At 40.0% G+C, this 20,166-nt stretch overlaps 1 protein-coding gene across 3 annotated transcripts in view; it reads right to left on the reverse strand.

The window, feature by feature from the left end:
- Positions 1-20,166, reverse strand: part of SLC39A8 (solute carrier family 39 member 8) — a 55,056-nt gene that overhangs the window by 32,036 nt on the left and 2,854 nt on the right. The window contains exon 1 of one of the 3 annotated variants that reach the window (XM_087736734.1): positions 3,918-3,947. The exons of 1 other annotated variant lie outside the window; for it this stretch is intronic. In XM_087736734.1, the coding sequence (XP_087592860.1) occupies positions 3,918-3,932 (15 nt within the window). In that variant the 5' untranslated portion in view covers positions 3,933-3,947. Of the gene's footprint in view, positions 1-3,018; positions 3,041-3,917; positions 3,948-20,166 lie in introns of those variants that run through there. One more of the 3 variants, XM_087736735.1, reaches the window with a different exon arrangement.

The following is a 20,166-nucleotide window of genomic DNA, read 5'->3' on the forward strand; positions in this document are numbered from 1 at the left end:
GGGTTGAATATTCATATTGATAATCAAAACATTCAGGTACATCAGGCAGGACTTGATAAAATGAAAGAGAAAAGGGTAGGAACCCTTACATATAGGTATAACAGGTATGAGGTTGCCTACAGACAACCTTACCAAGTCTGGATTTCATACACGCCAAGGTGAAGCCTCTAACACCATACAGAGCAGCAGCACAGTAGATCAACCAAAGGCAATTCCTATTTCACCTTGAGGTTATTCGAATCAGAAGCATTCATCCATGTATGAATTATTATGGACTTAGTTCACACAACAGTGGAATCCATTTCCATGCTTATTTCACTAAATATGAGTGTGCGTAAACACAAACAAGAGAGGTGTGCAGAGTATTCTACCACTAAATAATTTATAGGAAAATCTTTAACATATGCAGCCAGAGGTACAAGGACACCCATAGGCTATGCACAGCACTTGAAACCTAGTGTCCAAAGTATCTAGTAAAGAAAGAAGAAAAGATTGTGTTCCGTGTTATTGTAAATAGAATCTGCAAATTTTTTAAAAGTTATCTTAGGAATCTGAAAGCTATTAGTAACTTACGTACTTGTCCCTTAAAGGAAAATATACACAATTCAGTGAAACAGAGAACTCTTACTGTTTTCGATGTTCTGTACATTTTCACAAAGGGCATGGATGCATCGGACTTCAGGGACTTAATTGAGCTGATGCTTGTGTGCTAAAAGTCAGTGGAGTGGAATAAGCACTGCCAAAGGGTGACACTGACACTAGGTCTTCCTTCAGCAATTAGAACAGAAGCACCAAACAAATACCTGTTTCACTTACACATGTAAATCGGTAAATAGATTCAGCTTATGCAACATCGTGTTCTAGAGCTCACTAGAATTTATGGGAAAAAAGGCCCCTCTGTGAGGGTTCCTCACATGCAGAAGGAAACGATACCTCCAGTAGCAAGCAGTTGTTCATCAGTGTTCATTCACTGGTTTCTCCTTTCTCTCCCCAACAAATATTCTAGTCAAGCAGAATATTTCAGCATCCACTCTTCCCACAGTGCCCTCTTTTCCAAGATATGTCACTCTGCTGAGCAAAGTATGATAGGATATACAAAATTCATATATTCCCTTGGCATTCTCACTTATCACTAGAAGAAAGTTGTGTATATGCAGTGGCATTTCAGTATTATTTGACTAACATGTCTGCAACAGCCTTTAGCAGTCTTAAGTATAAGTTTGATCCTTCTCTCACTGGTACTCAATGTGCCAAAATGTTAACGGAACAGTTATTTCTGACAAGCAAGTATTTAATGTATATCTACCTAGGTACTGGTGGTGATTTTCAGATTTGAATGCTTACTGTTTATTTAAGAATTTCTAATGCCATTTGTAACTTCACCATGGCACACCTGCTTTAAGACTTTTATTTAGTGCTGGAGTTGGAAGTTACAACATGTATGTGTGTTTGGGGGGGGGGGCATGAGGAAAACCATTTGTAAGTGACAGCAGATTCTTTTCATATTCAACTATTTTCGCTTTAAAGTCTTGCACTCTCATTTAGGCCTAACACCATTAAGCCTAGCTTACTGAGGTAGGAGTACTGCCAGCTCTGCTGAGTAGTCTTTATGCACAAAGGCTGAAGTCATGAATGTACCAGAGCATTGATTTTAAAGGAGTAATGAATTTACAGAACCAGAAAGGTTCTATGACTAAAAAAAAAAATGCTTTAAAAAAAAGGTTTTGGAAGCTGTATGTTATCATCAGGTCAGAATACTAAAAAACTTCCACAGAACCATTGCCTTTGTTTACCGTAACTCAAACATGGAATGGAGTGACTCAAACCTTAAAAAGTAAAAAAAAGAAAAAAAAAAGTGAGGGGGAAAAAAAACCACACCAAACAAAAACAACCACAACCTTCCAAAGTATTTACTGTCAGTTGAATAGAAAGGGTTAACACGGCTAAAGGATAACACAGTAGAAACATTCGGCAGAGGATACTTTCTGAACAAGTTACAGGTTAAACAAAAAAAGGCTCAGGGATTTGCAACTGTAGGTCACATGAAAAAATTCACCAAAAAAAAAAAAAAATCAGACAACCAGTTCAATATCATTAACTTAAGGAAGCTGGCTGCAGAAGGGTTCCATAATTTTACAGCTCAATTCACACATTGGTTTCTTATCATCCTAGCCCTAAAATGCTGTAGAGGATTTATAGTCCATTAACACTTTTAAAGGTCTTTGAAGACTAAATACATTATGTTAAGTCCTTTGAGTCAATTTATGCTCTTCTGGTATAAATCAGAACAGAATCTCTCTGGGAAAGCAGAACAGAGGACGAAGTAGAATCACGATTCACAAGTCAGAAACTAAGAGAGTCCCACAGTCTCTGTTTGCTTGGCCTACAAAAGCTGTCCTCTCAAGCAAGCCCAGCAGGGAGAAAAGAAACTAAGAGTTCAGGTCAGCTTGTTCCCCATTTTTGTGAGCTTGTGAGGCAAATGTGTGGACACAGCATGTTTCCAAGCTCTAGGCTGCAGAAGCAGATAATAAATTGCTATAGATGAGGAAATGGCCTCTCTATATCCACCTGCATAGCTGTCAAAGTATACCAACATGAACAGATCATAAAATTATTCAAAATTATTAAAAAATATTTTTTATTTTTAGCACACAAATATGGGAAGAACTAAAAAACTTTGTGAGCAAATGCTAATAACTGTGAGAGAACCAATTAAAAAACACAAACGGCCTTAAGCAACTGCCCTAGAAATCGTTCATTTTGGGGGTGGCTATAGACCACCACACGACAGAAGAGCACAGCACAACCAGTGAGAAGGCTTCATAAGTAAACGATTATCAGTCTACTGTTCAACACCACATAGTTGTTGAGATTCCTAACATAGTAGCTAGTGGTTAATTATGATTCTTTAGGAAAGAAAGATTCACCATCTAATCCCTGTAAGTAAATACAGTTTCAGTCCTCACTAAAGGGCAACCGAAGCAATATTTTAAGAGCAATAGGCACCTCAAGTCTGACCTTCATCTGAGAATCTCAAGAACACTGAGTTTAACGAGCTCATCTTCCTAAAACCTGCAGGTGAAAGAAACACTACATTAGCTTTTACAGACTGGGAAACTTAAAAATAGTGAAGTTCAATGATTTAAATGCAAACAAGTGCATGGAATCCACTTTTTTAACTCCTACTGCACACCACCCCCTCCTGCTCTATAGAGAAGGTCTTGCACAAACACTATTCAACAAGGGCAAGGCTGTGTATAGGATTAAATTTCTAAACAAGAGAAGCAGAAGGGGTGAGCTCAAAATTTGTGAGGCATGTTAAGTACCAAGACTTTTTTTTTTTTTTTTTTTTTTAAAGAAATGCACCTCAGGACACAGAAGACCCTGTTATTTAAGGACACGCTGTAATTTTGTTGCTTGGGAGCGAGGAAGCAAAGTTAAAACATTGGTTCACAATAACGTGGGAGAAGCACTAGTATCTCCTATTTCTAGCAACACATTACTTAACTGTGGTAAGAGATGACCCTCCCTAACTGTTCCAAACTTGTAGCTGATCTCTTTTGTAGGGAAAGCATTCATCACTGAGATAAATGAGAAGCAAAGGATTTCATGTGTGGCAAAGGTGCCACGTCACTGATATGTCTGTCATCAGGTCAACTGGCAACTGCCCAGAGGCCAGACAAGTTCTCTTCCAAAGACCAGCTGAAGCGGAGCATTAAAACATGATGTTTGGATTTCACAGCACAGAAGGAATAGGAAGGGAAGGATTTGGAAAGCATCAAATGATTTGCGGGGCAGGGAAGGGGGTGTTGAATCTGTAACTACATTGCAAGAGGAATTCAAAATTAAATAACGGATCTCAAATGTGGCCCTGCATTTTATTTTTTTCATGCTTTTGTCATTTCCAACATACTTACCACGGTAAGAAACATAATGACACCAAGTCCTGACTTAACCACTCAGATGATGTTTGAGAAATCTGAAACGATCTCACACAGACTGGTAACATCAGAAGCTGTCAGAAACAGAAGTGTTTAAGAGAGCAAAACCAGCTAGCTTATTCCTACAGCGCCCGTTACAGATCTCAGCTCAGGGCTAGTAAGCTCAGCATCATGTACTACCTTATCCTGCCCAGATGTATAGAAAACATTATTAAGAACAGATCCATTTCTTTGTGTTGGTATATCTTTAGCACTTTCCTATTCTAAATTTTTAGAGAATTTGAACAGTATTGCTAAAGTATCCCACATTACATCATGAAAGACCCAAGAGCACACACAAGTTTTGCATTGTAAAATTACCAATTCTGTGACATTTTAGGAATTTCCAAGGCCTAAACCCTTGAAGTGCCATGCGACATCACATATACTTCACTCTTACAGAGTATTTTATTGGCATTTTAGCATCCTAGGTTTTTTTCACTAAGAAGTGTTTAAAATTTTTGTTGTGATGAAAAATAATAGATCAGTTATTAAACGTACAACACATTCAAAATGGGTTTGCTTATACCTGTCTAGGTGACTGAAAGTAACATAAATAAAATTCAGATAATTTAGTGATGAGTATACATACCTTTGTTTATGGAGAAGAGATTCTGTCACAGTGTCAGATAATAAATATTGTGGCTATGTACTTAAATACTTGCATCTCAGTACTTCCATCTTCTCAGACACACTATTTTCCTTACTGTTTATAAAGCAAACCTTTCCTCTCTCTCTGTCCACTTGACTTGGTAGTAAGTAATGAGAGTGTTTGAAATTCCAACAAAACCTCCTTGTCCTGAGAGTACAAGGGGCGGAGGAAGATGCAGCTAGAGCAATAGGTTGTTCTTAGTGTCTTACACCACCCCCTTTGGCAGAAGCCAAAGGACAGGACACTAAAGAGCCCATTCAAAGGCAGCTATTCCTGGATCACTTGCGTCCAGCTCCTTCTCCACACTTCGTTATGGAGTTTTCTGGCGAGTGGACTGAAAATTGAAAGTTATTTACAAAAAAATACAAACAATGAAATAAGATTAGACTTCTCTGAAACATTTTGAAGGCTGCTACAAATATAGGAAAGAGGTGTTAGCCTTATGATGGAAAAACGCAATGATTAACACTTGCCCTAGTACTATTCACATGCAATGGTGACTTTAATGTTGCCAGGCAAAGGTTGTACAGATACACAACTTCTCTTTTGGTCTTTTTAATGAAGCGATAGGATTTGACTCCTTGATTATGAAATATCTGGCAAGGATATGGTCCTCATACACAAATTGGAAGCAGACAGGGGTTGATCATAATGCTAAATTGAAGGAGAAAATCATCTCCTGCTGCAAGGTTCTAGGAATAAATAACTTAATATTAACTGTGCCATATTCCAGTATGTGAAAACAACTGTCAACACTCAAGAAAGATTGCGTTAAACAACTGAAACACTTCCAAATGATTTTTCCAAAATAAACTCCCATCGGAAAACTACCAGAGACACTTACTCATCTTAGCTCTTAAAAATGAGCAATTGCTCTGGTTTTAAAGCCATTTCACATTCTTGAATTAAAACTTCAGATTTTACATTATTTTCATTTAATATCACTAACTACTGCTGTGTTTAACACTGAACTGACTAAGGCTTTGCCTCACTGAAACCAAAGAAAAACTCTGCCCACCTTAAGAATAGCCAGGATTTTGTAGCTTATCTTATAGGGAAAGGGCTGGACAAGGATGGGGCACTTTCTCTCTCCTCTTTAATTTGTAAGGAGAAATACAATTGTTCAGAAAATAAAGCAACAGAGCTGCAGTGTCAGGCCTAAATCAGTTTCATCATTTCTAGGAGATGCACAGAGACAGCAGACAGGCATGGATATGGACAACAGAGCAGTCATAGATGGCTGTTAGAAGGCAAAGGGACAGAGAGGAAAGTCAGGGACGTACACCCACAAAAGATCTGATAAACAAGTGTGCTGCTGAGCAGGGAACTGGAATCACCCTGAGAAAGTCAATTTGGTGTTACCTTAAATAGTGTTCTCATTTGCTCCCTAGCAAGTTGTACAAAATCAAACACATTTTATGCAGTAACGGCTCATGACTATATTGCATTTTTTATTTTAATCTATATGACACTTACTTGCTTTTTTAGGGCATTACCTTTTAGTTCTGTTACAGCAAATCCACGGTATCAGAGAATACATGGCACAGCTCCTGCCAAGAGAAGGATATTCACAGCTGTCCTCTTGGCCTGCCCCCACCCTTGAATCCCAGCACCCTGCCGATCAACAGCGAGGGTTGCGCCTGTGCAGTTTGTTCTGCTCTGACAGGTGCTGGCGTTTGGCAGCATTCCCAGCAAGCAGACAGTTGCAGAGATATGAAGACTTGGCTGCAAGTCAGAAAGCCAAGCTCATGGAAAGCATGGAAGGATCCGGAGGATGCAAAGGTGTTAAACCCCTTCTGTCCTGGAACAGCCAAAGGCTGCTCTAAACTATGCTGGCTGCCAGCAGTTGCAGTCACTTTTATAGAAGGTAGAACACCAACAAGAAAAAATAATTTGAAATGAAGCATAGCCAAATATTTACCAGAAAACCTAGAGGATGCCCCTTAGCTCTTCGTCATCTTCCAGCTCATGACACACGACATTATTTGAGCTCCCCAAATAATGCTGTCTGGATTAGTTGCAGCTCCAGATCTGGCTTGAAGCAATACACCTACAGTCTTTCCTCTAAATGAAGTCTAGCCTCTCCATCGTCCAACATCATACACCAGCCCTCCACTTTCTTCTGGAATTGCAAGGGCTGTTTTACTTCTAACTTTTAACACCTGTGACTCTACAGCTTTAGTGCTACACCAACAGGTAGGACTCCCTTGAAGCTGCTGGCGACACTAAAGACAATCCACTTGCAAGACTGAGCTCTCTTTCAATTCATTGTGTTTAAATGCTGAGGATCCCATGTGTAAGCAGCACGCAGAGCAGCAGAGCAAGTTATTTCTCCTTCTCTCTCCCTCTACCTACTCACACATTTCCAGAATATCAGCATAAGAGCAGTCCTCGGTTAGTGAGTTTGGGCTAAACTTAAGCAAGAAAGGATAGTTATCAATTTAAATCTCTTTATACCTTAGCTTCCTAAACTAATGTTCTTGATTATACATCAGCAGCGATGCTCAAAGTGTGGTGACCATAATCAGGGAGAGAAGCCGTGAGAAGTTACTTCATGTCTTTTCAGCCAACTTTATCTACTTCTAGCACATCACCTTCCCCTGGACTGATGCTATTCCTGCTTATTTACCTTATACTAAACAAAGAGTTATACTATCAGGAGACCTATGCATGTAGCCTACCAAACCATAGACAGATTGATTCTCCATAAAAATTTGTTTAAAATTCCGTTTTAAAAAATCATGATGCTGTCATCCTCCCTCAAGTTACAGTTTTGTCTGTTTGGGCAGGGCTTTGCTGTAGAAAATGGGGATCATGGAGAAGCAGCACATTGTTGTCAGGAAAAGCACTGTATGCTTCTTCGGTCAGAACAATACCAGATTATTTGCAGCTACTTGAATATTCCAAGAAGATTCATCAAAGCAGAAAGATTTTGCCCTTCTAACTAAGACATACAGATCAACATGGATACTTTTATTCCAGAATTGTACATGCAGCTTGCACTAATGTAAAAACTACACGAGGTTTAGGACAGTATAAACACGGGACTTGTTGACTAGGACAACCTGAGGCTCCATATGGAAGTTTTAAGTTACATTAGAGCCATAGAACTGCCTGTGGGACAGAACTGCAAAAGAAATCAGGGTAAATATGGACAGACTGGTAGGATTTGTAATATTTATCCTTAGCTATGCAAAGTAAAGTCGCAACTTATAACAATCATGTAGGCCTTTTATCAATGGAGATAATATTTGATGTATCTTCAAGTCAGAGTTTGTCAAACACTGATAGACTCATTCATAAAATTTAATATTTCTTATGGAAGTAAATGAAGAAAGTCTGTCACTACAGTGAAAAGATAAAGTACATCCTGGCAGAGCTGTTCTTTTTTATAGTCTAGACACCAAATGCTAGTTCACCTTTTTCTTTAATACACTAAAACCAGTTATTCAACACTTGCTGGGCAAAGAGCTAATATATCTCATTTACATTGGGGTTAGACATGGCAGTTTCTAATCCACAGAAAGCTGCCCTCAATTAGAGAGTAACCATGCTGTAAAGTTAGATTACAATCCAGGTTTGAAAGCCTCCAAATGTGAGCGGAGCACTGGTTTATTTTTAGCACAGTCTATAGGGCTGATTTTAAGAAGTTAATCCCAACCCAGACTCTAAAAGCGTATGTGCAGCACACAACTAGCTACTCACACCAGTGTGTTAGTGAGAAAATCTGTACTTCTAAAACCCCGTGGGGAGGGACAGGTAGGGTAGACAAGGCCTTTGCATTACCATTTTATCCCCATGTTAGACACAGTTAACAATGCACACAAATACTAGCATTAAAGTAAAGGCACAGAGGCAACTACATTTGCTAAGGAACTAAGGACCGAATGAAAGAATTCAGCTATGAACCCAGATCTGAGTTTCTGCCACACCAACAATTCGTCTTTCAGTCACCTACTGGGAACACCCAGTACGTCAGCCTTTCACCAAGTACTTATTAAGGAGCCATTAATTACCATGTATCCAAGTGCTAGAGTATTTCAGCTCCCTCTGCTCTGATACTAGTATTGTTGTTCTTGATAAACCAGAACTGTAGCTAATCCTCTGGCTTTATGCCTGACCGTATATTTGTTTTCAGTGATATAATCTGACTGCACTGGATGTTTTATAAGAAACATGCTGTTAAAAGGACAATTTGAAACTTTTTTATTTGTTTGGACAACTGTAAACTTGGCTGTCCCTGTTGTGGCCTTCTCTCTGCACAAACACAGCAACTCTGAGGGAGCAGAAAATTATTTTGACACTATAAAGCAGGCATTTCGGTTTTGTTGTGAAGATTTACTTGAGAAATTAGGCAGTGTTCTGTGCTTCCTCTTGTCCAGTTCCCCAGCACCCTTTTCTTCAGCCTACCTCCTTTCCCTTTCTCACTCCTCTTCCACATCCTTTTCCAACCCAAACAGGGCTTCTGCTTCACACCATCACCATCTCCTCTCTTCTGCTGCTGTTTCAGTCCTCCAGCTCCAACTGTGGGCAATGAGACCAAACTGACAACCCAAGCTGACTCAGTCTACCGCTTCGCAGGTGTCCTTCAGGTATGCTCCTAGTTCCAGCAAAGGTATGCCAGGATTTGTGCACGTGGGCTCCAAGCCACGACTGCCTCACCTGTGACATGATTATGTCTCAATCGTTGGGAGGTATTTTACAGCTTGCATAAACATAACAACTTTCAGGCACATGGTATGAATGCCTAAGTTTAGAAAGCATTCCTCCCAGGTTAGGGTAAATAAACCTGACATTTTGCTTCTGGATTTTCAAGCAGAGACACCTACTGTGGTGTACAGCTTTGCTAGCTTAAGAACCCAGCAGTTCATACTGATGCTCCCATCAGCCATTCTGTCACTACAACTGCACTCAAACTAAACCTTGGCGAAAGTTTAGCTTCAGAGCGGTACCATTCTGAGGTGGTGGTGTTTTCAGGTTTTTTGTAAGTGATGATGCTAATGCTAGATTTACATGTTATATACACTATCTCCAGGAAACAGTACTTTTCTGTATGTTATATTATTGGCAAAGTAGACAACTACTTACAAAACACATGGGGAAGTAGGCAGCAGGGACCAAATGAGCAAGTTGGGTGTCAGATTGATCTTCTTCTCTACACTGACAGCAAGAGAGAGAAATCCATACACTTCATACGTCAGCACTGTCTTCCTACACTGTGCTCCTGATTTTATACTACAGGGTCACAACGGACTTGTTTACAATAAAACTTTATTGCTTCCCCCCTTCCCTATATAGATATTGCAAACAATATTGTCCTTAACTACAGAATGGCTACTTAAAAATTATCAGATCAACTGCTAGACACCAGTAAAGAAAAGACTTAAGGGGACAGACAGAATGAAGCAGTTCATTTGTGCAGTCAACAGAACAGCTGCAATTCCTGGTAAGAGGCTTTCCAAACAATTTCAATGCTTTACTTAAAAGAGTCTCCATTACCTGACAACTTACGAGACCTGGCTTCTCTTTCTTACCTATCTCCCCAAGTTCAAGGATTGAGCCTTAACCCATCGTGCTAAAGCCACTGCCCTAGATTTAGAATACTGGATCCCAATTTCTGATTTTCCTCCAGTCCTGGTATAAATGACCAGACAGCTTTCCAGTTTTATATTGCCTTTGCCCTGGGGAAGGAAAGATATGCATGTACTTAAACATAGAAAGCAGCATCACTGAAGTAGTAGCAGAGGCGAGAGAGGTCTTGACCTGTTTATCTCTTGTTCTGCTACCACCAATACTCTCCCTCAAGCCTTTTACTTCTTCACATTTCAGACACCTCTAACTTGATATAGTTTTGGAAATGAAGAGAAAATTCAGTGATGAAGCCATCTAATGTCCTGTGAGGCACACAGATGGCTCCTCTAACAGCTTTAATAGTGAACAGCAAAGTCTTTCCTCGAGGAAATGGACTAATCCTTTGTATGTTCCCAGGTGGGAAATACAGTCAAATAGTAATCAGATAGGGAAGTTCAGATTGAGAATCCGTAAGTATTTAGAGTTTGTTGATTGACAAACAAACATAAAAAATGTTTTTAGGACATGACTCTCAAGAACAGTGAACCCTCACAACCCAATCAACTGGCAGAGACCAGAACACATGAAGTCATGGGGAAAGATTTTGTGTTATTATATCATACTATTTTTACCTAGACATATATTTGAATGACCAGTGTTCTCTTAATTTCCTTTTTCTTCCTGAACACCCAAAAGGTACAAGTAGCACTAATTTATGCACGCTTGTGAGACTAATGGTTTGCCAAGGAAGATGTCAGAAAAACAGCTTCCTCCACTAGAATTCTTCGACCTGTTCAAATATGACTCTGTTCGATGACTGAAGTATGTGCCTTGTCCAATATGGCCTTCAACAGGACATATTATCAAAGGTTTTCTGATGTGTGAATTGGGGAGACACTTTTTGGCAAGAAAAGATCTCTGTTGTTCACTTAGTTGTGTGACTACCTTGATTACTTTGACCTTAAAATAAAGATCATAAGTGGATGCATAACATAAGTTATAAAAAAATGCAATCGGTTAATTTATAAGACTATTTTGATGTTTGTCATTTCAGCATAGCAAAACATCCATTTTATAAGAACCACTGAAAACTGGACTATAAGAGCTTTGCTCTTAATAACAGGCACAAGCAAACTTCTATTTAGCAATTTCTGAAGTTTCATCGATGTTTACAAATGGAATTTGAAGCAAATCCAAGTCTCTGCGATATACTTTGAAAATACCTTTGCTATCAGCAATGCTATTTCTGTTATTGCTTATTCATCACACTTTTTTCACCCCTCTGCGAATTCCTGCAAGAATTCCAAGAGACAACGTATCTTTACTCCATTTTTTTTTTTGTACTGCCAGTGTTACTTTCTGCTTCTTAGGAAGCACAGTGTAATTGAATCTAACTAAGCATAGATACTTAATTTCATCTCCTTTCTGTAAGTGAAATAGTTCAGTTTCTGTTCACAAAATAGTTTTCAAGAAACTATTATATCTAAAAGCATGGAAGGTCTTCACTTCAGCTAAGCCAGTCTCCACATTAGCAAATTTAAAAAATTCTTCAAGCTTCCTATCTTTGTAAACCAATTAAGCAGACGTATCTGCAGAACACATGCTCCATCTAGGTACACATTTTGGTTCTTTCATGCAGTCATGTTACAAAAAAAAATAAACCAAACCCAAAACACAACTTTGACAGTCATTACTGCAGTTCAGAATTTATTTGTTTCAGATTCTTGAATAAATATTGCAGACAAAGTATTATCGAAGTAACTAAGTCACGCTGAAAATTCAGTATCAAAAGTGCTGATTGTCCTTAAAGTGAGATCTAATATTTTAAAAACAACCTTAAAGATTAATGTTTTAATTTTGGTAACATGATGTGTTCTGAGAGGTTTTAGGTGTTAAACAGACCACTCAAAAGCATGCTTACCACTACCTTATGTCAATCCTGTTCTTCAGGGCACCTAGCATATCCTCAAGTGCTCTTACTGAGTTGAGGATCTTAGCAAACTTCAGGAGAAAGAAACTTCCAGATACTTTCCAGAAGCAAGGAACATACTTAGCAGATGGGAAATACTTCAGATAAATATCCTTTCTGCTGAGAGAGCTCTTAGCTTATCTTGGTTTTACCACTGTTACACTGACTTGAAGTGCTTTACCTTCCTACATCTCATACCAGCATGCGTCACATTTTCTTCCTTTTACTGCAACTGCAAAGGATGGTATAAACATAATGTGCACTTTAGCACTGCCAACTGTGCTTGCTCTTTCTAATCAGCTTTCCATATGCAATAACCAATACAATTATTAATATGCATCTTGCAGCGCTGTACAGGGCCAAATAATTATATAACCCATTGGCACAAATAATTTGCAGCATGTGAAACAGTATTTGGACATGCATACTGCTCAGAAAATATTTTTTGTAGAGCTAGGAGGAGGCAGAAGTGGTACCTGGTGCCTCTGCTGGCATCACCTCTGACTTCCTCTAACACTTGCCAGAGACATCTTTGCACTCTCTATGGGGGCCTACAGTTTTATTACTTGTTGTCATCAATTTTCGTTCAAATTAGGGCTCAATTATAGTGCCTGAATGGCAGTTTTACATCAGGAAGTCTTCTAACTCAAGCAGCGGTAAGTTTCTCTGAATTACTCCCAAAAGTTAGAGCTGCTAAGGAGCTGAGGCAATCACCCTTGGACAAGGACTTGCTAAGCATGCGAGATGTCCCACAGGGTAATTAGATTTGAATTAAAACAATAGCATGCATTTCCCTGACACAAACTTCCTATAAAATTTTCATGTCAGCATGGAAAAAATTTGCTAAAAACAATTAGGTTAGCTAAAGATAGCAAGGTGGTGTTCCTTACAGTTCTGTTGCTCTTAACACGTTAGGTTTTTTCCATAGTTATATGTTCAACACAGGTATGGCTGCACCAGGCTTGAAATGCAAGAATAACAGAAGTCACAGTAAGTGCAGTGATATTAAATGTACAGCATATAACCAAGATAGGGAGCACTGACCAGCATTGTGGCTGCATCACAACAGTTCAACTAGTCACTTCACCCCTAAAAATGCCCTGTTTTCAACATCACTAATGATTCATATTCTATTTTTTACTTTGTGACTGGATTTGTCTTACTTAGGACATTGCTGTACCAGACTGTCCTCTGATAGTAATATGTAAACCCCAGACTAGGATCCCATTGTACTAGAAGCCGGACAGAGCAAGGCCAGTTCCTCCGCCAGAAAAATCACATTGGAGTCATGGATGGTAGCTGCACTTGCAATATTAATATGGGACAAACACACAGAAACTCACTAAGATCAGCACACGCTTGCCTAAGTCATCCCACACAAACTCCAGACGCAGGTCTTCCCGGTATTTAGAAGGACTGGCAACAGTCGTGACCAGGCACAGAGTGCTCTGACTGATATGAAGGCACGATGAGATAACTGCAGCAGTACCCTGCCCCAGCTCTTTATCTTGCCACCAAACAGCCAACCACAATGTAGAGAGCCAAGCTGCTCATTAAGTAGCAACGTGAGCTCCTGCAGTTTACAGACAGCCTGCGAAAATAACTCAACACCGGTTTCAGTTTACTTTATTTGTGTCTAACTTCCAACAACTTCCACTGTGTCAGTCTACAGTGCCACAGAACTCTTACAATATGTCTTTTTTGTACGTCAAAGACACAATCCTAAGAAATACAAGCACTTGCAGTCATTCAGTTAGGATACACTCAGATGACTTAAGTTCAGAGAGAAGCCCTATTCCTAAGCATTGTGCTAATAGTCTTTTGCCAAGAGATAAGGCCAGCAACAACTTAGCACCACTACTTCTTCACTTTCCAGTATTCAGCTTGGAATTGTAACATTACTGAAGTGTTTTCAGATAACACATACTACTGTGAAAACTTGCAAGCAGTGAGTGAGTGCCTCAAGTGTTTGGCTTTACCCCTACCCAGGAAATAAAATAAATAAGATACAAGCTGATGTCCTGGTATGATTTGTTTACTTTTGGCATATGTTTGACTTACCTTTTTTTTTTTTTTTTAATTAAAAAAAAAAAAAATCTCTTAAATTGGAGAGACAGGTGGACCACTCGTGGATAAGGAATTGGCTGGATGCTCGCACTCAAAGAGTTGCAGTCAATGGCTCGATGTCCAAGCGCAGACCAGTGACGAGGGGTGTTCCTCAGGGGTCGGTATTGGGATCGGCACTGTTAAACATCTTTGTTGGCGACATGGACAGTGGGATTGAGTGCACCCTCAGCAAGTTTGCTGACAACACCAAGCTGTGTGGTGCAGTCAACACGCTGGAGGGAAGGGATGCCACCCAGAGGGATCTGGACAGGCTGGAGAGGTGGGCCCATGCAAACGTCACGAAGTTCAACAAGGCCAAGTGCAAGGTCTTGCACATGGGTCGGGGCAATCCCAAGCACAAATACAGGCTCGGCAGAGAATGGATTGAGAGCAGCCCTGAGGAGGAGGACTTGGGGGTGTTGGTTGATGAGAAGCTCAACATGACCCAGCAATGTGCGCTTGCAGCCCAGAAAGCCAACCGTATCCTGGGCTGCATCAAAAGAAGCGTGGCCAGCAGGTCGAGGGAGGCGATTCTGCCCCTCTGCTCTGCTCTGGTGAGACCCCACCTGGAGTACTGCCTCCAGCTCTGGAGTCCCCAGCAAAAGAAGGACATGGACCTGTTGGAGCAAGTCCAGAGGAGGGCTACGAAGATGATCAGAGGGCTGGAGCACCTCTCCTCTGAGGACAGGCTGAGAGAGCTGGGCTTGTTCAGCCTGGAGAAGAGAAGGCTCCGGGGAGACCTTATAGCAGCCTTCCAGTACCTGAAGGGGGCCTACAAGAAAGCTGGAGAGGGACTTTTTACAAGGGCGCATAGTGACAGGACAAGGCGTAATGGCTACAAACTGAGAGGGGGTAGATTTAGATTGGATATAAGGAAGAAATTCTTCACTCTGAGGGTGGTGAGGCACTGGAACAGGTTGTCCGGAGAAGCTGTGGCTGCCCCATCCCTGGATGTGTTCAAGGCCAGGTTGGATGGGGCTTTGAGCAACCGGGTCTAGTGGAAGGTGTCCCTGCCCACGGCAGGGGGGTTGGAACCAGATGATCTTTAAGGTCCCTTCCAACCCAAGCCATTCTAAATCACCCTCCCCAGATGGAAAGACTTCTATCACATGTTTTCTGAACATACAAGAAAATTTCCCACAAAGAAAAGCCTGTGGACCACCATAAATCTACATGAAAGCAAGGTCACTTCTGGAAGATCCCTATATCCAGTAAAATTTGATCCAACATTTCCAAGAGTTTCTTAAAAAGTACAAAGCTCTTGACCTATCTTATAGTAGTTGTATTCTGCCATTTACCTCCTAAAACTAGACTTGAAGAAAATCCAGGAATCCCTCAATGTAAGCTTGCAGCCCTGCACTGGTTTAAGTATTCTAGCCATCTTTTGCATGAATTATTCATCAAGAATTACGCATTAGCTCAGTTGTCAGCATAAAACTTTGCCATAGAGAGAAGATTCTTGACCACTTCCCCAGTTGATCTAAGTCAATGTGACTAATCATGGTAAAGCTATAACAAGTTGCACTGCTATAGATTAAATGTAGTTTTGGAGGCATACCTGAAGAGGGAAAGTGTCTTATACTTTCTTCCCTAAGTAGCTCACCTGGGCTGAAAGAGTAAAACTGAATCCTCTTTATGATGTTGATCTGGGGAGGGGGTTACTGTATACTGTTCTGCAAAATGTTACTAGCCTCTAACATATTACAATACATTAAAATTAGACACAATGGAGTCTGAGCATGAGATGTTTGCTGTGTCAGTAACAGGGAAGCTGTGGTAGGTGCCATTTCCAGGTGTTTTATAGAACTACCTGAAACACATATCCCTTCCTTCCTTCTTAAGGGTTCAGAAGGGCAGCACACCACATTCCCAAGCAACAGCTCCAGCAGGCCAGGTTCAGAACTCAGCTCAGCAAAACTCACCATGCACTGCCTCTCATTCACAGGTTTATGGCAAGGCTAAGTTCCAAATCCAAACAAAACCAAGCAGTTAATTTTCTTAGTTTGCTTTCAATACCCTTTAGAGAAACCAGCTAAGATCAGAGTGCCATTAAGATGACCAGTATATACTAGGATGCTTGTCCCTTTAAACCACGTAATCGGTGTAGACCAGACAAACAGTGGAATGACTCAATGGTTCCTACTCAGTTGCTGCAAAACTGGAAGGCTCAGAGCATGCTTTTTGCTTACACATCTGAGGAAAAACAACCTCCACGAGCTGGTACAGTAGGCTGCTACTGCCTCACACATGCTAACTGATGGTCATTGAATAAAGGTTCCATTTCCAGCTGAGTCTCTGAAGCCTTTGTTTTCAAAAATAAAACACTTCCTGGAGAGAAGTGAAGAAACCACTAAATTGCTACAGAGTAATTACATGAGAGGCCAGATGAAGATACCTCTTATGATGAATTTCTCCAATCAGATAAAAAAAAAAATCACATTAAAAAATAATCATTTTAATACTGGTCAAACTGTGGCTTGGTTACCTAATTACCAAAATTAAATCCTGAAGAATGCTACGGTTGATGTAAGCAGTTTCACATTAAATTAATCACGCATTTCCCTCAGTCTTTAGTAGATGCTTACTGAAATATTTGAGAAGTGTCAGAAAGTGGATGTAAGCAAAGTAATGTACTCGTCTTCACTCACTGTCTAGTTAAGTAGATACTATATTTGAAAAATTTGCTAACATTTTGGATATATTTTTTCTAGCTTTGTTTTTACTTTCCTGGACACCACATTTGAATGCTGAGCTTTTTTCCCTTTAGTGTGCATCTTTCTTATATCATACAAAGGGCAGAAAGAACATGCCTTAAATTCACAAATGCATCTCATATGAAAGCAGAACTCAACCAGCAGAACAAATGTGTTTTTTAGTTTGCATCCATTTACAGTGTATGCCTAATGAAAAATATAAAATGCAGTGATATGAGAAGTCTCACTATTTGACTCTTCTTCTGGAATGTTAAAATATGAGGTCATTAAATTATATTTTAGTTGTCAATTTTGGCAGGAACCACTGACACTCAAAGGACACCCTATGGATCTAAAGAGGAATGTAAGCAATGTGGCTTCGTCAGATACAGATCCCTGTGACGCAGGGTCTATGAGATTGCTACAGGAACTGGCCACACTCTCTGCCTTGCCACCGATCTCAGAAGTTTTCCATCACTGAAGATACCATTAAAAACAAGCAGTGTTTAAATGAAGGTTTTTCCAACAAATGATACTTAACTGAGATTTAAGCTTTCTGTGGGACCTATTCTCTTCAGCTTTTCACTCAGCAAAAAATAAAGTGTTACAACAAGGGCAAGACATCCCATCATGATTTTTTAGATAGAACTGATGCAGTAAAATGTCCTGAGTGACTTATTTACAGTACGAAACACCAAAATCCAAACTCCTGAAATTATTTTCCTTTCATTTGGAGTCATAAGAATTCAAAAAGCATTCCCAGTTTCATTGTCTTCCACAAATCATCCACCATTTGATAGAGACACAAGAGAACTTAGGCACTTAAGACACCATCAAAAGCTACAACAGGTTTGTAACAAGAAGCCCTTGCTTTCTGGGAAAAGCATGTCAATCTAGTTTCCCCTCCACTCCTTGTCAGTGAAATAAATATGTTTCAAGCACAGCACAGAAAGCTCTTAACTCTCTTCTGTGGCTGGGTGTGGTTATTATCACTACTCCTACAGATTGTTGTGAATTATCTTACTGTCCACTGAGACTACGATACTACTGGTCTCTCCACATATTGGTGAAAAACAGCCCTTAATGAAGAGCTTACACAAGTAAAAGAGGCAAAACTGCAGCAGAGAGAAATACGATCCTTATTTCAGATTAAATAATTGGACACAAGCAGATTAAGGGACAAATCTGCAATGAAATTCAAGTGTCTAATACTCATTAAACTCCAATAGGAGCTATGTGCCTAAGCTGTTTCATTGGCCTTGGCCTGCATACTCCAGGTCACACAGACTATCGCAGAGTTAGGAGCTGAACCCATGCTGTCCAAATCCTTCTGTAGCACATTAACCACACAGAATCATCCCTGTGTTTGTATATACAACCTCAACAATTCTTTCATTGCCATAAAAGGAGGATATAGGATGTGGGTTGAATCCATTCCTGAAGCATCCTAATTTCCCAACTACTATTACATTCTCTAAGTTTACAACTTCCTATCAAATCCAGAGCTCTAAGATACTTCAGTGCCATAGATGCCTCACCTATCAATGCCAGAATTGCTCATGGCTGGAATTTCTTCCATCTACAGTCAGTCACAAACCTGCAGCATGCATTCCTAGATGATGACAACAGCGGCTGCTGCCAGGAGAGTGTACGCACTGTCCTGTTGGCTTACCTTTGATTTCCAATTTGTATGCCCTGATTATGTGTGAGGCCTTCATTTTGCAAAGAACACAGGTATACAAGTAATCATTGTCCAAACCCAGTGACAAATTCAAGCCTAAATGACTAATTAGGACCATGTGAGTTGGACTTGATTGATTACTATTTTTAAATCACTGAAAAGAAGCTACAGTCTGACAATAAACTTTTAGAACAGCTGAAGCTAGAGCTCCTATAATTAACAGAAAATTAGCCCATACTTTCTATATATCGCCATCAAGTGGAGTTAAACATACTATTACTGTAGCCTAAAGCCTGAAAAAAACAGGCTGATAAATACATGTTTAATAAAAAGGCTTTACGAAAAGTTAAGTCCAGTGTCAGATTACCAATGAAACAGGTCCAAGTGCCTGTGTTACTTCCAGAACAGAATGATACAAACACCACCGCTTGAACACAACTTCACCACATTGGCTGTTTAAAGAGGAGGGTGAGGGGGGGAAATAGATCACGCAGCTGGTCTGAGTGGTTTTCATTATCTTCTTCTCCCTAAAGGTGAGTGACAGTTTCTCAAAAGACATGCTATTTCCTGACCTTCAGAGATTAAATCCTTTGAAAACTGGCTGACATCCACTAGAAAATAATGGGGCAGAGGCAGAAAAAAAAACAAAAACAAACCCCCAAACTTGTTCTTTACTGGCAATAACAAGGCACTTGACAAGGAGTACAGCTTTAAATTCCCACCCTTTGCAGTTTTTATTTGCATGATCTGTTAGGACTTTACTTCTGGTTCATCTCTTGTTTCAACTTTTTGCTTCCCCAGTGTCAGGAAGACCAGAGACTGCTACTGTAGAGCTGACCATGATCCCTTTGCAAGCATTTTGGAACCCTCCCACTTCCTGGGATTCACCTCACCTCTGCTCAGCTGGTGCAACAGCATTCATCACTGTGGTACCCGCAGTAACTTATTCCTCTTTAAATCTGGTGTCTATTAAAGTGGTTCACTGTATAATGTGGGGAAAAGAAAGTGAGAATTTTTTAGGGTGTCAATCATTAGTATTTGCAAGAAAAATCAACTATCACATAATGAAGGCTAGGCAAATAGGACCTGATTAAGATCCCCTTCAGAAAGGCATTTCAGGATCCTTAGGTGAATCCTAAATGTACTTCAAATTATTTGCATTATATTGTAGCGTTCTCTGGGGGGACATGTAAGACTCAGTTATTACTACGTTTGTATTTTTCCCGAAGCTGGCATTTTTTTCAGCAAGACTGTAGATGGCAGTAGCTCTACAGTTATTTATTCTTCCTGGTTCCCTTCTGCAAACAGTTTTAGCTATTAAAAAAATGAAAGAAAAAAAAAGGAACAAAACAGAAAACAGGCAAAAAATAATCTTTCTTCCTTTCTTGTGAAATAGGTGGTGGGAGGACAGTCAGAATCAAGAGAAAAAAAGCAGCATTCCTCCCGGGTTACCAAAATTCTAGGATGCAAAATGTTCTCATTTTGCAAAATGTTCTCATTTCCAAAGATTCCCC

The sequence above is a fragment of the Nipponia nippon genome, unplaced genomic scaffold (assembly GCF_047370975.1).
Source record: "Nipponia nippon isolate SJK-2023a ecotype South Korea unplaced genomic scaffold, ASM4737097v1 scaffold_6, whole genome shotgun sequence".
Lineage (NCBI taxonomy): Eukaryota > Metazoa > Chordata > Aves > Pelecaniformes > Threskiornithidae > Nipponia > Nipponia nippon.